Source organism: Phoenix dactylifera, chromosome 1 (assembly GCF_051530095.1).
Source record: "Phoenix dactylifera cultivar Ajwa chromosome 1, Ajwa_hap1_PhDact_Kaust_v1.1, whole genome shotgun sequence".
Lineage (NCBI taxonomy): Eukaryota > Viridiplantae > Streptophyta > Magnoliopsida > Arecales > Arecaceae > Phoenix > Phoenix dactylifera.
Window position 1 is genome coordinate 53,703,821 of NC_143190.1, and position 24,222 is coordinate 53,728,042.

At 48.9% G+C, this 24,222-nt stretch overlaps 2 protein-coding genes across 4 annotated transcripts; one reads left to right on the forward strand and one right to left on the reverse strand.

Moving 5' to 3' along the window:
* Positions 1 to 1,933: 1,933 nt before the first annotated feature.
* LOC103705616 (uncharacterized) lies at positions 1,934 to 8,663 on the forward strand. Of its 3 annotated transcripts, none has more exons than XM_017842384.5 (6): positions 1,934 to 2,360; positions 3,931 to 3,972; positions 4,049 to 4,121; positions 4,736 to 5,157; positions 5,235 to 6,187; positions 6,880 to 8,663. In XM_017842384.5, the coding sequence occupies exons 2-6, from the start codon at positions 3,951 to 3,953 to the stop codon at positions 8,278 to 8,280; spliced, it is 2,871 nt and encodes a 956-aa protein (XP_017697873.1). In that variant the 5' UTR covers positions 1,934 to 2,360; positions 3,931 to 3,950; the 3' UTR covers positions 8,281 to 8,663. The 3 variants fall into 3 exon arrangements, with proteins under 3 accessions (XP_017697873.1, XP_008787632.2, XP_088562339.1); XM_088706213.2 differs by having other exon boundaries at positions 1,982 to 2,360; positions 4,046 to 4,121; XM_008789410.6 differs by having other exon boundaries at positions 1,935 to 2,360; positions 3,931 to 4,121.
* A 255-nt stretch (positions 8,664 to 8,918) lies between these two features.
* Positions 8,919 to 15,422, reverse strand: LOC120110620 (uncharacterized). The gene is made up of 2 exons (XM_039126187.3): positions 12,251 to 15,422; positions 8,919 to 8,986 (listed from the first exon to the last, which is right to left on the reverse strand). Exons 1-2 carry the CDS (start codon positions 15,420 to 15,422, stop codon positions 8,919 to 8,921), a joined length of 3,240 nt encoding a protein of 1,079 aa, XP_038982115.3.
* Between the last annotated feature and the right edge of the window lie 8,800 nt (positions 15,423 to 24,222).

Below are 24,222 nucleotides of genomic sequence, written 5' to 3' on the forward strand. Positions count from 1 at the left end.
CAGTTTTCCTTTCAAAAAGAAAGGAAGGGACACAATTCGGCTCATCTCTTTCTTGAATAAAAATTTCCCATGTAGCAGTTTACAAGACCTTCCTTAAGAAAACCTACATTTGGAGCAGATCTTTGGAAACCATATTGGCACACTAACCATTTAATTGACCTATCACTAGATATCTTACAAAATATAAATGAATGGGACCTTTTACTCAGGCACCAACATATCACATGAAAACATTAAATGCCTTCCATTTCTTATGCCGTTTGGCTCAATTATCAATAGGCTAACAGCCTATTTTGCATATCTTTTCCTTATCGTTTCTTTCTTTTCAAGTCCACCTTCTCCTCATGTGACTATGACTGCTATTAAATGTCGATATCTTAGAAAATTAGCACCCGAAAGAACCATAAAAAATGATCAATAAAACAAAACAGCAAACTATGGTTTCTATATAATTACAACAATGTCAATGATAATGTTTAGATGCTTTTCTTGGCAGGGAATTGAGATTACAAACCCAACGACTAAATTCCTGCTCTCTCCTCGGATGTTGAAATCACCACTTGTCCTAAAAGCTTAAGCGAATAGGATGAAATAGATTTATTTATATATTTTATATTTTCTTACACTCTTTTTCACGTGATTTTTTTTTTTAATGGGCGAGCCCAACATGTGAAATTTTTTAATAATGAAGTTAAACAGTACGGAGACAGTTTAAACTCAGGACTTCTGCTCTGATATCATGTTGAAATCACCACTTGTCCTAAAAATTTAAGATGATAGGATGAGGTAGATTTATTTATATATTTTATATTTTTTTACAGATGAAGATGAGAAAAATTTGATACTTTAACCGGAGAATCTTCCTATAACATTTTGGTAGCTGGTCTACTTCATGTGTCTAAGATTCATATAATAATGATAAAAAATGATGAATGCTTGAATTATTCAAAGGTACATCCCGGTTGGTTCTCGCATCTTAATTCATATTTGGCCGAGATCTCCCTCCACTGTAGAGCAAGCCAATCATTCATATTCTTTATTAAAAAAAGAGGATAAAATGAAAAGGAGCACATCATCTCCACGTCTCCTAGCAATCACTCACTTTTCGTACCTCGGCCATGTAAAGCTCCGGAGGTGAAGACAGCACTTGGCTGAATGACCAAAAAGAAAAGGTTAAATGGTTTCCACAAACTACAGAGACCCACAGCCACAGCTGAGCTGTTTCTATTTATTATAACCTTAGTCACTATTACTTTGTTCCCCATGGAAGGTAGATGGCTCCATTGATGTTTCCATTGATTAGAAAAAGAAAGGTGCAGAAATGAGGATTTACCTGCCCACTTGAACCTGGTCTCATTTCTAACAATCCAAAATGTATTAATCCAAAATGTTTGTAGCGAGTGTCTCCACCTCTTCATTTGTTCATTATCACAAAGTGGTCATCCACAAAGAAACAATATGGCATGAAAAGGATATAAACTTGGAATTATGTAGGCGGGACAATTTGTTCAGAATGACTGGAAGGCTGGCTTCGGTACTATGGTGAGTCATTTTTGACGAAGTGGGTGCATCATTTCGACGGTGATGATCAGATGCATCATGAGGCCGATTCCGTTGTATTGCATGCTGTGAACGATGGCATTTTGGATCAGTTGCACCTAATGGCACAAACAACCCCAAAAAAACAAAACAAAAAACAAAAAAAAAAAAGACCTGCCCAAGCCCAACCCAAAAAACCATGATGGCAAAAGGGCGCAAATTTCACGTGGGCCCCATGGGCCGGATGCTGCCCTTTTCAACCGACCCACCTGACGGACGGCCGAGATTTTCCATCCAAAGGGCTGTCAGGTAGTACAGCTTCGTGGGCCCGGCAGCCCCCCGCCGTTCCGAAGGAGAATCCTCAAACTATGGTTAATTAAACCCAGTTAGTTTCCAGGGTTGAGGTTAGGGTTTTCTCTTTCTAGGGTTTGGGTTTCTCTTTGGCATGGTACGTGGTGGAGGCATCCCATTCGCCACTTTCCGTCTCTCTCCTCCCTTCTTTACTTCTCTCGCACACAATGCTGCAGGGAGATATGGTTGGGATGACATGTGACATGGCCAAGATTTCTTAACATATTTAAATCAAGCATATCTCGCCTTCCACTTGGATTCTCTCCCCCCTTCTCTCTCTTCCAAACCCTAGAGGAAGAAAAAGCTAGGTTTCTTCCACACCCTGTTGGCCTCCCAATTCCCATCGACCCGCAGCTTGTTTTGGCCCCAATTGGCCGGCTTCTTCGGCCGCGGAGTAGAAGGTGAATCACTGCGGAAGAAGTGATAGGAATTACTTGCTGTTCGCACGCTTATATTTCGCTCCAATTGAGGTACTGAAGTTTCATTTCTTTAGTTGCTCTTCAAAACTGTCTCCACGCGTGTTTGATTTGTCGTGGATTTGATAGCTATGGCTGGTTTCTTTTGTTTGTTTGTTAAGAGTGGAGTGGGAGTTTAGATGGGATTTTTCTCTTCTATTCATTAGTTTGCTCATAGAATTAGCTTGGGAATTGATGGGTCTTGGATTCTGCTATTGCCTTTGGTTGCTTTGGGGTCTTGATAGATGATTTAGTGACGTGATCAGTGTCGAGATGATGAAGTGAACTTGGAGCTATTTGATAGGTAACTTGGAGCGACTCCTTATTTATGGGCTTTGGTTGGGTGCATTCTTTTATCGTTTGGAGGATTAGGTTTTTGGAAAAACGCGGGCTTCATGCGGTATGACATGAAATGTCTTATTTTCTTTCAAACTTTATAATTTATCGCAGAAGGGCGATTTGTTGAGAGTGCGCCTGTTGAAGCCTTCTGTTGTTGCCTTTGTACGCGTGATTTTATGATTCTAATGGGATTGGAAGTGGTGGATTATTAGCTGACCTGATATCTGGAAAGCTAAAGAAGCCACCATCAGTGTTATTTCATGAAGGAAGCATAATAACGTCTCTATATAAACCTTGATGTCTGTTGTATTATCTCGTTTTACCCATGATTTTATGTCTCGCTTGACTTTCAAGTTTCATTCTTCTCCCAGCTTAAAAATTTATCTCTTCTTCTTATATTTTATGTTGCAAATGCAATCTTGTGCTAGCAAAACCTTGCATTCCCTTGTTCTTTTCATGCCACTTATAATGTCATGACTGTATCTCATTGATTCGGCTTCGTTCGAATATTTATATACTGTTATCAGCTAGTGCTCATATAGATTACTACGCACTAGTAATGCAATAAGTGTTTTTTTTATTTTTTTCCAGTTTTTTGTCGGTGTGTTCTTCTGTGAGCAAAGTGCATTGTATCTATTGTTCCACGACTTTTTGGCACATTCATTTTTTATTTTCGTGATCCATGTTATGGCTGTTTTCCATTATGAATGCTATAGATATGTAGCTTTATTTTCTATCAGTTTTGCACGGCAAATATAATATTATGAGACCGTGACTTAGTTTTTTGAGCATTTGATCTTTTAGACTATCGTGAAATTTGGTTATATGGCATGGTCTAGTGAAATATTAACTCTTTCATAAGGCAAATGAATGTTATCATTTTTTCTTTAGCATGTGATGTTGAGAGTTGCTATGTAAAAGATGCAATGTATCATATGTAGATTTTTTACATGGCATTTGGCTTTAAAACATGTTTCCCTCTCATAGAGAATATGGTATGCATATCGGATAATGGAAGGTACGTAACAGTGCCTTCTGCAGCAGAACTGTCAGCTAAAAATGCACTAGATGGATCCTCATTAAAGATCTGCTAAATATTTGATGAAGAGTAGTTTTAACTAAAATTGGATATGTTTATGCAGTAAGCAGTCGTGCTTAGAATCGATGTTTCAGCTAAGTGTGGATTTTGGTAGTCTCCATAAACTTTCAGTCAATAAAGAAGCTGACCTTGTTATTATCAATGCAGGATGCACTGAAGTTATTGTTATGTTAGTTTCATGTGATGGAAGTAAGTTTTTTAGAGGAGCTAGACTTCAAAGGCAAGGAATCTGTTTTTGATTCTAATTCTTGTCATTCACTAGTAGAATTGAGATCCATCGAGCAAGCAGCAGCTGATGATGACGAAGAAGCAAACAAATGTGAACATTTTACTATTCGGTAAGCGTGCAGCTTAGTTACTCAGTAATTACTGCTTTCTTCTCTTCACTATTCTGAAATCAAGTAGAGGTTTTTCTTGATTTGGTGGAGAGATTGTAATGCTGGACTTTTGCTAACATCTTTCGCCCAACACAGATTGTTTAAGGTCAGATACAATATCTTATTCGCCATTCATGAAAGATAAATGCAGTTCCTTTTTGGAATTAAGTTAAAATTACAATAGTAGTACTTCACAGACTGCATTTCATTATGAAATATCAGTTTCCCAAATGTGAAACTCATTAAAAAGCACATTTTCTTTGCCTGCCTGCTTCTTATATGAGATGTTAGGAAAGTGGTAGTCGAGGCACTTTGTTAACCTCATCATGCAGCTTACTATTTGGCATCTTCATTTGCAAAATCTAATTTTCTATTAAGAATATTTTACTGCATGATGAGCAATAGACATCCCTTTTTCTCCTTTCTAAATTTTTTACATTTCAGAGTTAGTGGGAGGGGATATAATGGAAGGCCTAAGCCTTCCACACTTTTAAAGCTTCAAAGTAGCTATAGAGTTTTTTAAATATTTCTTATCTATTAATTCTTCTGATGAGTTATGCCTATCTTGAGCACAGTGGATATGTTGCGAAGGTTCGGAGGAGAAATGCAAAGGTTTTCTGGCCTTTACTTTCGCATCATAATCAGACATCAGGTGAACTAGCCAGCTCACTTCCTCCACTACCTGTTACTAAATTTAGATGGTGGAATTGCAAAAAGTGTCTTAGTGAGATCAGTACTCCCAAAGATTTGATAACAGATGGAGCAGTTACAAATGTTCAGAATGATGAGGTAAATACTTGCAAAACATCTTTTCTAATAAATACCGATGCAACAAATTTGCTTTCTGGCTTTCAACAACCATCTGAAGAGAAAATACTAGATGGAAGATTGGTTCAAACAGATTCTTCTGTTAACGTCAGTAATGGTGAGTGTAGCCCATCACTATGCCTTGACAAGAAAAAAAATGCATCAACGAGCCATGGCCTGACCAAAGAAGGTAACTCAGGCCCTTGATCACTTGCAGCTATGAAACTTCATGAGCTGATATGAATGCCTATACCTTGTTCTTCACAGGTCTCCAAATTCCCAAAGGTGGCCTTGATATATCTGAAGAAATTCAGAACCAGTCGAGGAAACCTACTATTTTTGCAGCAGAACCTACAGTTGCTCCAAAAGAATATGAAATGCCACTGGGAATAGACATCAGCATTCCAAAAGCTGATGCTCTAGCTGCTATTTCAGCTCATATGTCTGATCATGATTCGATGCGTTTGAACAAGAGGCACACCAAAGCATCTGACTGTAGCATGGGTTTGCCTAATTATGTCAATGAAAACCAAGATCCTTCCAGTCAACTTGGTAATTCATCTGGAAGATTTCACCATAAAAAGTCTCGGAAGGTGCGTTTATTGGATGACATCATAAGAAGTGAGGAGTTATGCGCGTCTAAAAAGGTTCACATTTTCAGTGGAGATACAGATACCAGTCAAATTAAGCATGATAATGATACACGGCCAGACACATCAAACTGGAAGCTTAAACATCCAGATAATCAAAGCCATCTAGCTACCCGAAATATTCAAGAAACACCAACCATGGAGACTTCCCAAAATGAAGATGAGGAGAATTCCCTAATGGATTGGCTGAAGAAAGTGTCTAGAAAGGCTGTTGGACATAAAGAGCATTCAGAAAACAAGCACATTGATGCTGCAGTTGGTATATCTTCCGGTTCATCTTCTGGGAAAGGACCAAACAGATATAAGTTACAAAGTGCTTTGGAAAAAGAAAATAAAATGCGTCCACTAAAACCTGGTTGGCCTTGCCTTGTGCCCCAACAGGATATTTTTAATGCCGAAGATGTATCAACCAGACTTCTCAATGCCAAAATTGATAATAATAAATCAACAGGATGCATAGTCTCTAAGAAGAGCCTGCATCGTGGCCCTGAAATTCCAGAAGGGACCAATACAAAGGCTATCTTGACTAATAAGAAGAATAAAGCAACTCCTGTTGAGGATAGGTTAAAGGTATGTGATTTTCTCTTCCTATTGCTAGTCTTGATTTGTGTATCTGTGTCTATTTGTTTTATCATTTAGTTTGTTTTTTTTAATAATTTTCAAGGCTACTTGGTAAGGGTTATTTTTTCCAAGAAATCTTTCCAATTTATGTCACTGTTCTACTAATTCTCTGCTCTAGTTTTTAGTTTGTTCGGTCATCATTCTTCTTGGTATCCTATTATGGAGGTGTGCATATCAATAGCATATAAATTATAACAAGGCTGTTTGAGCATCTAAAATGAAAAATTATTAGTGAGTATTGTTATTTCTCAGTCTTGATGAAATATGGTTCTCTAAGATAATTAAATTCAAGTTTAGAATAAATCTGCTAGATTTAGATACAGCGCTGCTAAGGCATTGTTGAAAAGGGGGCTTTATAATAGTTTTCAGATATCAGATGTATTGCTTAGCTCACTTTAGCTTGACTATGCTTAGAAGCAGGAACCTTACTGTTATATTTATGTGTTATACAACAATGATTCAGAGACAGACAGAGTTCATGGAGCAAATGTATGGTGGAATATGTTTCTTTTAGCTTCGAAACAAGGCGTTTTTTAATTTATAGCTAAATTCCTATAAATGTTGCAAAAATTCATGTATGGCAGTGATTGATGTATATTTTCAGGATTCTTTTGACACTTTTTGAGCACTGTGGCTTTCAGGTGAAGAAAAAAGCAATAAAGAAGCAAAAGACTACAAATATATGTGTACAGGAAGGTTTAGATGGCATCCCAATGGATATTGTTGAACTCTTAGCCAAACATCAGCACGAAAGACATCTGATGAGTGCTGGTGTTGCTGCTGAAAACATGTATAATCTGTCAGAAATGACTGGAAACATGAGGGATGATTGCAGACTAAAAGCCTGTGATTCTTTTAATTTTCGTAAACAGAACCTTCATATTGATCTGAATCAACAACCAACAGAGTTCCTGGAACTTTCACAATGTAGTGGAGATCCACTTAGTAGGCTGGAGCACCCTGTTACTGTCTCCAATGACACTGATGGGACATCAGTGCCATTAAATGGCACAGCCTTTGAAAACATCTCTAGGAAGCATTATGCTGACTTCAATTCTGTGAATGTGGTTTCACATGATTCATGCCTTGACCAAAGTCTGAAGACTGTAGATCAAAAGATTGATTGCCATGATTTACATGATTCAAAGTTTACCAGTTTTCAGCTTCTACTTGGCAAGGAAAAAGCCAAGTCATCAATCAGTGTATGTCCTGATTTGGCAGGAAATGGATGTCATTCTAGAACAATCGAGCCATTGGATTTACATGCTAATGAAACCATATCAGCATTGCATTTGCTCAGGCTAATGGATCGAACAGCAGGGTTGGGTGCATCAAATACAAATCAATCAAGATCTGTTTTAGAGTCTTACTTAAATTGTACCGATCAATTCAAGGAATTACAGGGGTTAGAATTTGGATTCGGAACTAAAGAGATGCCTAATCATCCAAGGGGAGCTGGGTACTCTGATCAAGATCAGCATCAAGGGAATTCAAGCAAGCCACTCCATCCAGTTCCTATAATCAGTGTTCTTGGATCTTTGTTGCACAAAGAAATTGTTACTAAATCAAACTATTGTCAAATTCTACAGGGCTTTCAGGCCAGGCATCCCAATGATTTGCCACTGCACAGTATTATTAAAAAGGTGAAAACAGATGCCTCTTACTCAGCCATTCAATCTGAAGTTCGAAAAACTATGACCTCTATGTACATGGGTGTAAATTCTAAAGAGATATTTTCTGGTTTAGACCCTGTTGCACACTCTTCATTGTCTCTTGCAAGGTATGAGATTGATCAGGCTGGAACTAGCAATAGGGATAGAGCAGTTCAGACTCTGAGAAGTCACTGTGAGTTTGGAAACTGTGTCGTTAATAGAAACCCTGCTGACTTTGCTACACCTGATGAAGATGAGTATATGGTAGGGAGCAATGATCCAAGAACCAGATATATATATCCTTCTCCAAAAAGCCTGCTGTATCAAACTCATCCAGATGGACGTGAGCAGCAGCTAGTGATGAAGCTCACTGCTTTAAAGGGCTTATGAGGAGCGAAGATTTATGTGAGTTTCAAACTTGATGTTGTTTGTAAGAGTTTCGATAGGCGTCTGAATTCCTTTAATGGTTATGTATGTATGTATGTATGTATATATGCATGCTTGGGATTTAGTTTGCTTGTATTAACCCTTGTCAATGTCATAGAATGGGTTTAAAAGTGGAGGCTGCTGCAATTGAGTTATTTAATCATGGCTGGGCTGACAACTCCGGATCAATTCTGTTAGGTGTACTGCAGGTAGGGGTGTAAATTAGCTGAGCCAAGCCTAGCTCTTGCTCAGCTCGTTTTATATTCAAGCTGAGCTCCTGCTACTCATGAACAATTTGTTTAAGAGCTAGGGTGAATTTGAAGTCATTTGAAGCTATCATTTGTATACTTTGGGCTAATATTCATGATTATATTTAATTTTACAGTTGTAATACATTATACTGTATATAGTCTAGATTATATTATAATAAATAATTATAAAATAATTATATTATCTATTATTGATTAAAAATAATAAATAAATAATATATTATTTATGTATTACTATTTTGAGTTGAGCTAAGACTAGCTCTAACTTGGCTTGTTTTTTAAATGAATAAGACGAACTCAAGCTGAGCGACATACAAAGCTCTAATATCGTGCTTACCATGCCACCCTGTTATAGGTATAGGTGGTGGGGATACTCTCACACGGTTCAATGTCTGGAGATACTAGAAAATAAATTAAAAATTTTAAGAAATTCTAGCAAGGTTTATGATGAGCTCTAAGCAAAGATCAACCACTATGGAGATATAAAACAAGGCTAGAACTGGATGCTAGAATATAAGTTATATGAGCTCTAAGCAAAGATCAATTTCAATTCCTCCTCCCATTATCTTGAATTTATGTACTAATGGCAGTGTAAAGGCCCCATTTGGGGGAGCTGTTGGCAGTAAAGCTTTTAAAAGTAGAGCTTTTATAAAAAGTTGTTTGCTGTTTGATAACTATATTTCTAAAATGTTGTGTCACTTTAACATATGTTTGGTAAACAAACTGAGAAAATATTTTTGGTATGATAATATGACCATAAAGAACATTGCATAGTATTATACACCAGAGTATAATAAAATATAATATATATTAATATATAAATATATGATATAGTATAATATTACTGTAATGTAATATAATATTATTATAATATGGTAACATAATGTTGGGGGAAATACAGTTTTTCCCCAGCAGTATAGTAATCCCGCCCCTAAGAAGTTGCATAGCCGCCGACCTTGGACAGCCGAAGTCGGCGCCCGACCTCGGAACGCCCGGCCTCAGAACCTCCGACCTGGAGAACTCCCGACACCCAAGGTCTATTCTTGTCAACCACCTACTACGGCCGTACCCCTCCGAGGTCCGGCCGAGGGCCATATCCTGCCACTGCCCCAGCATTTATTGCGCATGACCTCTGCAAACCCCGGGTTCACTCAACAATTAATGCGCACCTCCGGCTTACTCCACAATTAATGCGCATCTCCGGCTTACTCAACAATTAATGCGCATGGCTCCTATTATCTACGGACCCACAGCTCTCCACGGCAAATCAGCTCAGCAGAGTCCAGTCAACTGCGATAAGTCTCTGATCTCGGCCTTACCTCCGACATCAATGCAATGATTCACCCGATCGTGTGCCAGCTCGGGTCGTACGGCGACCTTACCTCCGATGCCAATGCAATGATTCGCCCGATCGTGCGCCAGTCCAAGCAACATGCCGAGCCGTACAGCGGGCTCGCCCCATCACATCACAGGTAAACCGACCCCCCTATAAAACGGAGCTCTTGCTTCTCAGGGGGGACACACAAAATTCTACAGATACTATTCTCCTTCTTCCCCTCAAACACAGCTTGCCCCCTCTGACTTAAGCATCGGAGGGCCGGCGCCGGAAGACCCAGCCACCGGCTTTTCTGCAGACACCCAGACGGAGGACGCCGTGTTGGGTACCCGGGGACTTGCGGTCCCGATCCCCGGCCCAATCCTCCAAATGATGTGGCTCGGTTGCCTTGATGCTTGGGACCGACTTGTGGGTAACGTGGCTCTTCTTGTTGTCGTTGGCCTTCACCAATACAAAGTCCACACAAGGGAATGGCAAAGGGAATGAATCGATGATGTGGGGAAAATCAACTGAGATTCAATTTCCAAGAGGACAACGAATACATGGAATGGTTGGGTAAGGGACAGGAAGTGTCCTTGCCCTATCCTACGAACCTCTAAGGGGAGTGATATGCTCCTCCTTAGCCTAAGCCTTTCGGCCTTGACCCCTAAGGGACCTAAGGGATGAAACCCTTTACAAGATAGACAAATGATATATGTTGGAAAAGATACTAACTCGGCCTTAAGGGCCTCTACTTATAGGCCTAGTGCCTTATTGGCTTCATGCCTTCGGAATTCAAATTTGAATTGGCCGACTTCATTTGAATTTGAATTCAAATGTATTCGGCCATGTGCTTGCTTAATCGGCTGAGTTTGAATTTGAATGTCATCCTTCTAAGGAAGGTCTTCATGTGCTTGCGCCGGTTGCCATGTGCCGCTGGTTTGAATGGTTCTTGCTGTTGGGCTGATGGTGTTCTTTTGTGCTTGTTGCCCCTTCACGCGGATCCTTGACATGGCATGCTGTTGGCCTTTGGTTTGGCAGCCGGATGCATCTTGGCCGCCCATGATTCTGCTCGCCGGATAGCTATGGGAAAGCCTGCAGGCTTCCCCTTCGGTTTTACCTTGGCGCACATGGGATTTGCTTGGGCGGAGCCTTGGGCGCCGCTGCTGGGGCTGCTGCCATGTGGCGCGGCCAGTTATGGCCGCGCGCCTGGTCGGGCGGCTCTGCTGGGCGCGCTGCCATCTGGCCCTGCTCGCGCGCTGGGTTGGGCGCTTCTGCTGGGCGCGCTGCTTTGTGGTCCCGGCCGGGCGTGATGCTGGGCGCCTTGCTTGGCTGCGCTGCCAAGTGTCCTGGCCTGCTGTTTTAGGCATAGCGCACTTGTCTTGATGGCTGCATTGCTTGGTCGGGCGCCACTTGGACTTTGGCCAGATTTCTGCTGCTTCGGCTGGGCGCATACATGCCATTGGCTGTGCGCTGGCTTGGCTCACCCTTGGCTGATATGGGCGCAATGTGCGCGGGCTCGTGCCGGGTTGCCGCTCTTGACCTTTTGGCTTGGATTGGACTCGGCCGCTTGGCTGGCTGACCGGGCTGTGGACTTGTTGCGCTCGGGCCATTTCTTCTTGTGCGTGCGTGCCTAGGTGCGCGCGCACGGGCTGGTGCCCCTGGACATCGGCCATGACCATGCCCATCAGTGGCATGCGTGAAGCAGGCTGCTGCGCGCGTGCTGGGTGCTGGCGAGGCATGTGCTGGTGTCCTGGCAGTGCACCGGGCCACTTTGGCTGTGGCGAGGTTCGGCTGGCAGAACCTCGCCAGGATGCTGCTGGCGCGGTCGGGTCGGCCTGGCGCTTGGGCGCGGGTCGGCCCGGCTGGAAGTCGGGCGCGCGCAGGGGCGCGCGCTGCTGTCTGGGCGCGGGCGCGCGCGGAGGCGGGCGCGGTAGGCTGGGCATGGGCGCGCTCGGGCGCGGGCGCTGGCAGTCGAATGCGCTCGGGCGCGGGCGCTGCAAGGTGGTCGCGCTCGGGCGCGCGCGCTGCAGGGCGAGTGCGCTCGGGCGCGCACACTGCTGGGCTGGTGCGCGCGGGCATGCGCGCTGCAGGGGTGCGCGCGGAGGGCCGCGCGCCTGCTGTGGCCTGTGGGCGCGCGGTAGGCCGCGCGTGGCTGGCACGGGCGCGCCGTGGCTGGCGCGCTGCTGCGGGCGCGCGCAGGAATCTGCGCGCGGCTGCTGTGGCCGAGACTGATGTCCTCCTTCCAAGCAGTGAAGGTCCGCTTCCTTGGGGCTTGGCTCGGTCATGGACTCCGGATTTGGGCTCGGCGGGCTGAGGTCCCCATCATCCCCCCCTTCTTGGAGAATACCCTTGTCCTCAAGGGTGGCATCAAGGACCGGGCTACCTTCTTTGCGTGACAATGCATCCGCTACCTTGTTTTCCTTCCCCGGTTGATAAATGATGTCATATTCGAAGCCAAGAAGCTTTACCAAAAACTTTTGCTGATCCGGAGTGACGATCTTTTGAGTGAGGAGATGCCGAAGTGCTTGTTGATCGGTCACAATGGTGAAGCGTCTCCCAAGCAAGTAGGGTCTCCAAATCTTGACCACATGGACCACGGCAAGCATCTCCCGAGCATAAGTACTCCAAGCCTTCTTTTGAGGACCGAGAGCCTTTGAAATGTAGGCCAAGGGCCTCTTGTTTTGTGCTAGGACCGCACCAATCCCTTCATTGCTTGCATCCATGTAGACTTCGAATGGTTGACTAAAGTTGGGAAGAGCAAGCACCGGGGTTTGAGTCATGGCCCTCTTGAGTTCTTCAAAGGCTTGCTTGGCGGTAGGAGTCCATTCAAAACCATCCTTCTTGAGCATGTTGGTAAGGGGTTTGGCAATGAGGCCATAATCCCTCACAAACCTCCTATAGTAGCCGGTGAGACCCAAGAACCCTCTCAAAACCGAAATGTCCTTGGGCAAAGGCCAATCGGTCATGGCTTCAATTTTGCGTGGATCCACCATCACACCTTGGCCGGAAACAATGTGCCCAAGATACTCAAGTTCCTCTTGCATAAAGGCGCACTTGGAAGGTTTGATGTAGAAGTTGTGTTCTTCCAAGATGCTCAAGACTTGATCAAGATGCTTCATGTGTTCCTCTTTGGACTTTGAGTAAACTAGTATGTCATCAAAGAAAACTATGACAAACTTTCGGAGATGAAGCTTGAATACCTTATTCATGGCCGCTTGGAAAGTTGATGGAGCGTTGCAAAGTCCAAATGGCATGACTAGGTATTCATAATGGCCGGAATGGGTGCGGAAGGCCGTCTTGTGGATGTCCTCCTCCTTCATCCGAATTTGGTGATAGCCGGCTCTTAGATCCAACCTTGTAAAGTATCTTGCACCATGGAGTTCATCTAGCATTTTGTCCACCGTAGGTATAGGGAATCGATCTTTGATGGTGGCTTCATTCAAGGCTCGATAGTCCGTGCAAAATCTCCATGATCCATCCTTCTTCCTCACTAGGAGAACCGGTGAAGAGAATGGACTTGTGCTTGGCCGGATCAATCCTTGCTTCATCATTTCTTCCACTTGTCTTTCGATCTCACCTTTTTGGAAGTGTGCATACCGGTAAGGAGGTACATTGATAGGCTTGCTTTCATCCTTGAGCCGGATTGGATGATCAAAAGACCTTTGTGGTGGAAGATGGGTCGGTTGCTCCAAGACTTTTTGGTGAGCTTCAAGTAGTCGGCGCACTTGCAAGGGAAGGTTGCTCATGTCTTCACTTGGCTGCGGTTGAGGCCCCCCCGCAGCCCCTCCTTGGTTGGCCATGACCACGGCGAGGCACAAGGCTCCCCCACGGCATAGCCTCTCAAGCAAATTGGCTTCACATGGCCGAACTTCCTTTGGATGTAGTGCAGTCCATAACTTCTTCTTGGTGCCGACTTTGAACTCCATCGTCATAGTCTTGTAATCGGTGATGACCTTACTAATGCTTCGAAGCCACGCATTGCCTAGAACCACATCTAGGCCAACAAGTTGAAGGACATGGAGATCAGCCATTATGCGGACCCCTTGGACATTGAGCCGCACATCTTTGACGATGGATTGGCATTGTAGACGATCTCCACTTGTTATCTTCACGTCAAATGGTTCAATGGCTACCCCCTTGAGTCCGATCCTCCGCAAGGCATCCAGGTTGATGAAGTTGTGTGAGGATCCGTTGTCAACGAGGAGTGATACCTCATGTCGTCCGATCCAAGCCATCATCCTCATCGTCGATGGTCGTTGCACTCCGGATAGTGCATGCAAGGATACTTCGGCATTCTCATGGGCTGATCTTGTGGCTTCATCTTCTTCGTCAAAGGTGCTATCTTCGGAGGATGAAGTAGCACTTGTATCGGCCTCATCTTCGCTGCTCACAAGATGGATGGCGAAGGATTGGCCGGGCTTGCATTGGTGGCCTTTCTCCCATTTGTTGCCGCACTTGAAGCATAGGCCTTTCTTGATGTACTCTTGCAACTCCTCCCGGTTGAGCTTTCGGACTTCATTTTGAGGTGGTTTGGAGGTCGTTGTTGCAGATTTTTGAGGCTTCATTGGCAAAGGTTTGGAGTCTTTGTGGTTGCTTGACTCCTTGGTTGGCCGCCGGTCATGGAAGGTGTTTTGGTCCATGATTTCGGCCATCCTCATGGCCTCTTGAAGCTTGGTAGGTTGCTTGAGCTTGATCTCCTTGGATAGCCACGGTTTGAGTCCAACCACGAACGTTCCAAGGAGTGCTTCTTCGGACCACCCTTCCACCATGGTTTGTAGTTGGCGGAATTGGTCGATGTAGTCATGAACCTTGCCTTCTTGCTTCAATTTGGCCAATTGGCCATGATGATTGATGGTCGGCGACGGTCCCCATTGCTTCAAGAACTCGTCCATGAACTCCGTCCATCCCAATGGATTCTCCTCTCTAGCATAGAGGTTCCTTAGCCACCTCCACCATCGGTTGGCCCTCCCCTCCAAGTGATAGGAAGCTAGAGTCACCTTCTCCTCCCTAGGAATTTCGTACACTAGGAAGTATTGCTCTACCCTATCCAACCACTCATAAGGGTCACCTCCTCCAAAAGTAGGGAAATCTATCTTCGGTTTCCGGATCCTATCATGCCGATCCGAAACCCTATCATCATCTTCCTCTCTTCTCCTCCTTTCCTCTCTTTCTCTCCGGCCATAAGGCCTTTGATGAAGAGGACTCCTTTGGGGCTCACTCTCTTCTCCCTCATAACCTCTTGGCCGATCCTCCTCATGGATACCATCGGCCCATCTCTCGAATGTTTCTTCTCTCCCACTCCTACTTCCTCTTCTTCTTCTCTCATTTCGGAGCCCATCACTACCATTGCTCTCCCTCTCTCCATTTCTTCCTTCTAGCCTTTCGGCATTGGCAGTGCTCTCCCTCCTCATCTCGGTCAATGTCTCCATCATCCTCTCTAGGACATTGCCTAACCTCGCACTACTCCCCTCAATGGCTTCAATTATCTTTTGGTTGTTTGAGTCTCCTCCCGACTCCATGACAACCCTTCTATTTTTCTCCCTTTTGAAAACCAATCCGAACCTCCTATGGCCGTCACCCAAAGGATGATCCAGCCCTCCGAAAGTAGTATTACAAGCAATGCACTCACCCCCAATTAGATCTTACAAGATGAAAAAGAAAAACAAAGATCTAATTTTCAGATCTAAGAGATATTACAATGAGTGTGTAGATCCGAAAGAGCTTACGTTACCACTTGAGATCGACCTTCCGTGGGTCTCAAACTAGTCGAGCTCCCGACGATCTCCTTGATGACTCCTCTCAATGAAAGCACCAGTGTTGGGTACCCGGGGACTTGCGGTCCCGATCCCCGGCCCAATCCTCCAAATGATGTGGCTCGGTTGCCTTGATGCTTGGGACCGACTTGTGGGTAACGTGGCTCTTCTTGTTGTCGTTGGCCTTCACCAATACAAAGTCCACACAAGGGAATGGCAAAGGGAATGAATCGATGATGTGGGGAAAATCATCAGAGATTCAATTTCCAAGAGGACAACGAATACATGGAATGGTTGGGTAAGGGACAGGAAGTGTCCTTGCCCTATCCTACGAACCTCTAAGGGGAGTGATATGCTCCTCCTTAGCCTAAGTCTTTCGGCCTTGACCCCTAAGGGACCTAAGGGATGAAACCCTTTACAAGATAGACAAATGATATATGTTGGAAAAGATACTAACTCGGCCTTAAGGGCCTCTACTTATAGGCCTAGTGCCTTATTGGCTTCATGCCTTCGGAATTCAAATTTGAATTGGCCGACTTCATTTGAATTTGAATTCAAATGTATTCGGCCATGTGCTTGCTTAACCGGCTGAGTTTGAATTTGAATGTCATCCTTCTAAGGAAGGTCTTCATGTGCTTGCGCCGGTTGCCATGTGCCGCTGGTTTGAATGGTTCTTGCTGTTGGGCTGATGGTGTTCTTTTGTGCTTGTTGCCCCTTCACGCGGATCCTTGACATGGCATGCTGTTGGCCTTTGGTTTGGCAGCCGGATGCATCTTGGCCGCCCATGATTCTGCTCGCCGGATAGCTATGGGAAAGCCTGCAGGCTTCCCCTTCGGTTTTACCTTGGCGCACATGGGATTTGCTTGGGCGGAGCCTTGGGCGCCGCTGCTGGGGCTGCTGCCATGTGGCGCGGCCAGTTATGGCCGCGCGCCTGGTCGGGCGGCTCTGCTGGGCGCGCTGCCATCTGGCCCTGCTCGCGCTACTGGCCGCGCGCCTGGTCGGGCGGCTCTGCTGGGCGCGCTGCCATCTGGCCCTGCTCGCGCGCTGGGTTGGGCGCTTCTGCTGGGCGCGCTGCTTTGTGGTCCCGGCCGGGCATGATGCTGGGCGCCTTGCTTGGCTGCGCTGCCAAGTGTCCTGGCCTGCTGTTTTAGGCATGGCGCACTTGTCTTGATGGCTGCATTGCTTGGTCGGGCGCCACTTGGACTTTGGCCAGATTTCTGCTGCTTCGGCTGGGCGCACACATGCCATTGGCTGTGCGCTGGCTTGGCTCACCCTTCGCTAATATGGGCGCAATGTGCGCGGGCTCGTGCCGGGTTGCCGCTCTTGACCCTTTGGCTTGGATTGGACTCGGCCGCTTGGCTGGCTGACCGGGCTGTGGACTTGTTGCGCTCGGGCCATTTCTTCTTGTGCGTGCGTGCCTAGGTGCGCGCGCATGGGCTGGTGCCCCTGGACATCGGCCATGACCATGCCCATCAGTGGCATGCGTGAAGCAGGCTGCTGCGCGCGTGCTGGGTGCTGGCGAGGCATGTGCTGGTGTCCTGGCAGTGCACCGGGCCACTTTGGCTGTGGCGAGGTTCGGCTGCAGAACCTCGCTGCTGGCGCGGTCGGGTCGGCCTGGCGCTTGGGCGCGGGTCGGCCCAGCTGGAAGTCGGGCGCGCGCAGGGGCGCGCGCTGGCTGGACTCGGGCGCGCGCAGGGGCGCGCGCTGCTGTCTGGGCGCGGGCGCGGCAGGCTGGGCATGGGCGCGCTCGGGCGCGGGCGCTGGCAGTCGAATGCGCTCGGGCGCGGGCGCTGCAAGGTGGTCGCGCTCGGGCGCGCGCGCTGCAGGGCGAGTGCGCTCGGGCGCGCACACTGCTGGACTGGTGCGCGCGCTGCTGGGCCGGTGCGCACGGGCGTGCGCGCTGCAGGGGTGCGCGCGGAGGGCCGCACGCCTGCTGTGGCCTGTGGGCGCGCGGTAGGCCGCGCGTGGCTGGCACGGGCGCGCCGTGGCTGGCGCGCTGCTGCGGGCGCGCGCAGGAATCTGCGCGCGGCTGCTGTGGCCGAGACTGATGTCCTCCTTCCAAGCAGTGAAGGTCCGCTTCCTTGGGGCTTGGCTCGGTCATGGACTCCGGATTTGGGCTCGGCGGGCTGAGGTCCCCATCACGCCGCCCGCCGACGGACCGCCGCTCCCCTGTGTCCACCAGCTGCTCCCCCTCCTCGACCGACGATCGCCCCCGGGTCCAATTTCCAGCAACAGTTGGCGCTAGAGGAAGGGCCCGAGTCGCGATCATGAAGTTGAGAAGCAAGGGAGCCTCCAACATCTCCCGGCGTCCCCCACAGAGTCCTGGACACTCCGTCCAGAATTCGCCTACTCCGGCAGACCCGGTTCCTCAAGTCCAGCCGGAGCAATTCAATGCTCTGGTGCAGCAAGTCCAGGCCTTGGCCGCCGCCGTTCAAGGCCTGCGGCGTGAGGAGGCCTTACTAACACACCCCCCGCAGGCCCAGGTCCTGCCGGAGTTTCCTCCTAACGGCCCGGTTCTCCCAGCCCAGAATTTTCATGGCTCCTCCAGAGCCAACAATGAGGGGCGGACCTCCCCCCAGAGAGAGCTACCGGGGGAAGGTCTCAACAGAAGACCCCAACCCTCTGAGGCTGAATCAGCCCCAGACCACCGTGAGCCGGAGCAAACCACGGTGACGATTCCACGGGTTGGGGAGCTCGACAGGAAAGTTGAGCGCTTGGAGCGCCAGATCGAAGCGCTCCGCAGTAAGAAGGCAAGGCTGGAGGGAGATTTTGAGTTCACTACCAAATCCCCTTCTCCCGCCAGATCGAGGATGAGTCGGTCCCCGCTAGGTTCAAGATGCCTCAAGTGGAGCCCTACAGCGGAATCACCGACCCCCTCGACCACTTGGAGAGCTACCGAGCTCTCATGGCTCTACAAGGATCCTCGGAGGCCGTACTTTGTAAGGCCTTCCCGGCGACTCTTCGAGGGACAGCTCGGCTTTGGTTTTCTGGACTAAAGCCGAGCACAGTATCTTCCTTCGAGCAACTCGGCAGGCAGTTTGCTACCAATTTTGCCGCCAGCCGACGCCAATGGCGGACGTCGGACTCCCTCCTCGACGTCAGGCAGAAGGAGGGGGAATCCCTCAAGGAGTATCTGGACCGTTTTACTGCCGCCACGTGGGAAGTTCGCGAGCTAGACCAGTCAATAGCCATGTCGGCTCTGAAGACTGGGGTTTGCTCTTATCGATTCCTCTTCTCTATCGAGAAGAGCTTCCCGGCCGACTTCACCGAGATGCTGGCCCGAGCTCGGAAGTATGCAAAGGCCGAGGAGGCAGTCGCCTCCAGGCGGGGTGCAATTGAGCCCGCTTCCAGGAAGCAGAAGAAACGCCGCGAGGAGCGCGGCCGACAAAGAAGCCGATCCCCCCGTCGAGAGAAGAACTTCCCCCGACTGAGGAGCCCGCCTCCGTAGCAGGGATGACCTCAGCGGAGGACCCCACCTCGACCAAGGTCCCCACCACGGCCTCGGACGTACCCAGGGAGGTACGAGAACTACACACCTGTTAATGCTCCCCGGGCCGAGATTTTGATGGAAATCGAGGGCCGGGATTTCTTCCGACCTCCGCCTCCTATGCGGGATACAGGAGCTCCCCGCAACCCCAGGAAGTACTGCCGCTTCCACCAAGACCGTGGGCACGACACGGAGGAATGCTTTCAGCTCCGAGACGAGATAGAGGCGCTTATCCGCCGCGGAGTACTCAATCGGTTCGTAAGGAACCGACGTGAGGAAAGGAGGCCGGCGGAAAACGCCACACCGCCCGAAAACCCGGACGACAACAGGCCTATCGCCGGCACTATCAACGTAATCGGAAGAGCCTCGGCAGGAGGATCAGCCCAAGGAGTCTCCCCGAAGCGCCCGCGTACTGCTGAAGTCATCTCGTTCTCGGACGAGGACTTGGAAGGGGTTGAGACCCCCCACGATGACGCTGTGGTCATCTCCATGATTGTAAATAAATTTGATGTAAAACGTGTCCTAGTTGACAATGGAAGTTCAGCCAACATTTTGTACTACCATGCCTACCAAAAAATGGGGTTGCCAGAAGGACATCTCCGAAAAATTAATGCCCCACTAGTCGGGTTCACCGGAGACTCGGTCCCAGTCGAGGGTGAGGTCAGCTTCCTTGTTACGGTCGGCCTCGCTCCCCAGGAAAGTACTGTGAGGACGGAATTCCTCGTGGTCCGTCTACCCTCAGCCTACAACGCCATTCTTGGGCGGCCAGGGTTGAATGCCCTCCGAGCCGTGGTCTCGACCCGCCATTTGCTCATGCGGTTCCCCACCAGCCAAGGAGTAGGCGAGGTCCGTGGAGATCAGCTGGTTGCCAAGCAGTGCTACATGGCGGCTCACAGAGTAAAGCAACCGACCGAGGCGCCGACTCAAGCAACGGGACCCTCACTACCCATAGAAACCCTAGATGCGAGGGACAACCTTTGGAAGAAGCAAGTAGAGCCCGGTGAGCTTCTTGTTCAAGTTTCTCTACGAGAAAATTTTTTCGAGCTAACTGTGCAGGTCGGCTCCGGCCTTGGCGTCCGCGAGAGGGATCACCTCGTCAGCTTCCTGCGAGACAATGCTGATGTCTTCGCCTGGTCGCCCGCGGACGTACCAGGAATTGACCCTGAGGTCATGGTCCATCGACTTCAGGTGAAGCCGACCAGCAGACCTGTAAAGCAGAAGAAAAGGGGCTCCGCCCCGGAACGACAATGAGCTGCAGCCGAGAAAGTGGATAAACTTCTTGAAGCCGGCTTCATCCGGGAGGTCTCCTACCCAGACTGGCTTGCCAACGTAGTCCTCGTAAAGAAGGCCAACGGGAGATGGCGCATGTGCATGGACTACACCGACCTGAACAAGGCCTGCCCAAAAGACAGCTTCCCCCTCCCAAGTATCGACCAGCTCGTCGATTCCACCTCAGGACACCAATTGCTGACCTTCATGGACGCCTTCTCGGGATACAATCAAATCCGAATGGCGCCAGAAGACGAGGAGAAGATGGCCTTCATCACCGACAAGGGCACCTATTGCTACAAGGTGATGCCTTTCGGTCTGAAGAACGCTGGAGCCACATATCAGAGGCTGGTCAGCCAAATTTTCAAGGACCAGATCGGCCGAAATATGGAAGTTTATGTGGACGACATGCTGGTGAAGAGCCGAGCGGCGGAGCACCATGTAGCTGACCTCGATGAAACATTCTCCAAGCTCAGGAGATACCGAATGAAGCTCAATCCAGCGAAGTGCGCGTTCGGAGTCACCTCGGGCAAATTTCTGAGTTTCATAGTGACCCAGCGCGGAATTGAAGCCAACCCCGAGAAAATTCGAGCGCTGCAGGAAATGACGCCTCCGAAGACAGTCAAGGAGGTGCAGCGGCTTACCGGACGGGTTGCCGCCTTGGGGAGATTTATCTCCCGATCGGCTGAGCGCTGCCTCCCATTCTTCAAGATCCTCAAGCGGCCAAAGGACTTCCTGTGGTCAGAAGAATGCCAACGGGCCTTTGAAGAGCTCAGAAGCCTTCTGGCCTCTCCCCCGCTACTCACCAAGCCCCAGCGGGACGAAGTTCTTTACTTATACCTGGCCGTCTCCCCGGTCGCAGTAAGCTCGGTCCTGGTCCGGGAAGAGGACAAGCTCCAAAAGCCGGTCTACTACATTAGCCGGGTCCTCAGGGATGCTGAGACCCGATATTCTAAACTTAAGAAGACCATCTTTGCTCTTATCATCTCAGCTCGGAGACTCCGGCCTTATTTTCAAGCACATACAATAGTCATACTGACCGACCAGCCTATGAAGCAAATACTGCAAAGGTCAGACCGTGCGGGGAGGATCGCCAAATGGGCGGTCGAGCTCGGGGAATTCGACCTCGAATATCGGCCCAGGCCGGCTATTAAAGCTCAAATACTCGCCGACTTCCTCGTAGAATGCACCCTGCCAGACGACCCCGAGCTACCATCCGCATCCATGGGGGAAACTCCGAGGCTACCATGGGTCCTACACTCAGACGGGTCGTCAACTTCGGAGGGTAGCGGGGCTGGACTCATCCTCACCAGCCCAGACGGAGTGGTGGCCGAACAAGCCTTGCGCCTCGAGTTCCCGGCCTCAAACAACGAAGCTGAGTATGAGGCTCTCATCGCCGGGCTCAAATTAGCGAAGGAGCTGAAAGTGGAAGACCTGAAGGCCTTCAGCGATTCCCAGCTGATAGTAAGCCAGATCCAGGGAGACTTTGAAGCAAAAGAGCCATCAATGCAGAAATATCTCCAAAAAGTGCGGAAACTCACGTCTGCTTTGAGCTCTTTCAGCATCCAGCACATTCCCAGAGCGGAGAATCTCAGGGCAGACCAGTTGTCCAAACTGGCGACCTCCCGCATGAGCGAGCTTCCCAAGGGGACAATGCTCGAGTACCTTCAGACACCCAGCACGGAGGAACCCGAGCCCACCATGTGCATCGACTTCGAGCTGAGCTGGATCGACGGGTTCGTCCGCTATCTCCAGGACGGAACCCTTCCTCATGATGAGACAGAGGCTCGCCGGATCAAGCGCCAAGCTTCCCGGTATGTCCTATATGAAAACAGACTCTATCGTCGATCATTTACTTCTCCTCTTCTCAGATGTCTCCGCCCCTCTGAGGCGGACTACGCCTTCCGAGAGGTCCACGAAGAGATTTGCGAAAATCACCTGGGAGGTCGGGCGCTAGCCCATAAGATCCTGCGGCAAGGGTATTACTGGCCCACGCTCCAGAAAGATGCGGTGGATTTCGTTCGGAAGTGTGACCGGTGCCAACGGAACGCCAACATCCAACGCCGACCTTCGGCCCTGCTAACTTCAATCACCGCCCTCTGGCCGTTCGCCCAATGGGGGATTGACATTCTGGGGCCCTTTCCTCTGGCCACTGGGCAAAGAAAATTCCTGGTCGTCTCCATCGACTACTTCACCAAATGGGTCGAAGCTGAACCTGTAGCCCGGATCACCGAGCAAAAGATGCGGGACTTCGTGTGGAAGTCCATAATCTGCAGATTCGGACTTCCCCATATCCTTATATCTGACAATGACCGGCAGTTCGACAACGTCCACTTCAGGGAATTTTGCTCTGAACTCGGCATCGACCACCGCTTCACCTCGGTCGCCCATCCCCAGACAAATGAGAAAACTGAGGTAACTAACCGTACCATTTTGCAGGGACTCAAGGCTAGGCTTGATCGGTCCAAAGGACAGTGGGTCGAGGACTTGTATAACGTCCTTTGGGCATACCGGACCACATTCCGATTGCCCACAGGAGAGACCCCCTTCAACCTAGCATATGGCACAGAGGCTGTCATTCCGCTGGAAGTCGGCCTCCCTTCTTCAAGGGTGGAGCACTACGACCCCGACACCAACTCTTTCCGACTTAGAAATAACCTGGATCTCGTTGAAGAGACACGAGAGGCCGCCCGGGTCCGTATGGCAAGATACCAACAGAAAACGGCCCAATACTACAACTCCAGAGTCAAACCCAAGCTCTTCAAAGTAGGGGACCTCATCCTCAGGAGAACCGAGGCTTCTCAGCCAACCGAGCAGGAAAAACTCGCCCCAAATTGGGAAGGGTCGTATCAAATCGCCCGAGTACAATGACCTGGAGCATACAAGTTGAAATCCTTCGAGGGAACTCCAATTCCGCGAAGCTGGAACTCCGAGAATCTACGAATGTACTACCAATGAAACCCCTAGGGGTTCAAGACAATCAGGAACATGGACTCAAGTCTCCTTTTTACAAATGATTTGTCCATTCCAATAATTATGATTATCTCTTCTAATGTCGGATCGTCTGTGATCCTCAGGTTCCTCGACTAAGATCGGGATGCCTCGAGGCTCGACCGTAGAGTCCCAAACTCCCTCGACCTCGGGAAGTATCGCAGGACGATGAAGTATCGACTTGGCGCAAGATTCCTCGACTAAAGTCGGGATGCCCCGAGGGTCGACCGTAGAGTCCCAAACTCCCTCGACCTCGGAAAGCGTCGCAGGTCGATAGAGCGTACCCAGACCCATCGACCTGACGATGGATTCCTCGACTAAGGTCGGGATGCCCCGAGGGTCGACCGTAGAGTCCCAAACTCCCTCAACCTCGAAAAGCGTCGCAGGTCGATAGAGCGTACCCAGACCCATCGACCTGACGAATGATTCCTCGACTAAGGTCGGGATGCCGAGGGTCGACCGTAGAGTCCCAAACTCCCTCGACCTTGGGAAGCGTCGCAGGTCGATAGAGCGTACCCAGACCCATCGACCTGACGAATGATTCCTCGACTAAGGTCGGGATGCCCCGAGGATCGACCGTAGAGTCCCAAACTCCCTCGACCTCGGAAAGCATCGCAGGTCGATAGAGCGCTCCCAGACCCGTCGGCCTGACGTACGATTCCTCGACTAAGGTCGGGATGCCCCGAGAGTCGACCGTAGAGTCCCAAACTCCCTCGACCTCGGAATGTATCGCAGGTCGGTAGAGCATTCCCAGACCCACCGACCTGATGCAAGATTCCTCGACTAAGGTCGGGATGCCCCGAGGGTCGACCGTAGAGT

Bases quoted from the DNA above. Each gene is read 5' to 3' on its own strand.
- LOC103705616 (XM_008789410.6), top strand. From the start codon at position 3,967: ATGGAAGTAAGTTTTTTAGAGGAGCTAGACTTCAAAGGCAAGGAATCT. The intron at 5,158-5,234 runs GTAACTCAGGCC...TGTTCTTCACAG, and splicing joins CCATGGCCTGACCAAAGAAG to GTCTCCAAATTCCCAAAGGT. The intron at 6,188-6,879 runs GTATGTGATTTT...TGTGGCTTTCAG, and splicing joins CTGTTGAGGATAGGTTAAAG to GTGAAGAAAAAAGCAATAAA.
- LOC120110620 (XM_039126187.3), bottom strand. From the start codon at position 15,422: ATGGAGTCGGGAGGAGACTCAAACAACCAAAAGATAATTGAAGCCATT. The intron at 8,987-12,250 runs GTATTCTCCAAG...TTTATTTTCTAG, and splicing joins TGCCACCCTTGAGGACAAGG to TATCTCCAGACATTGAACCG.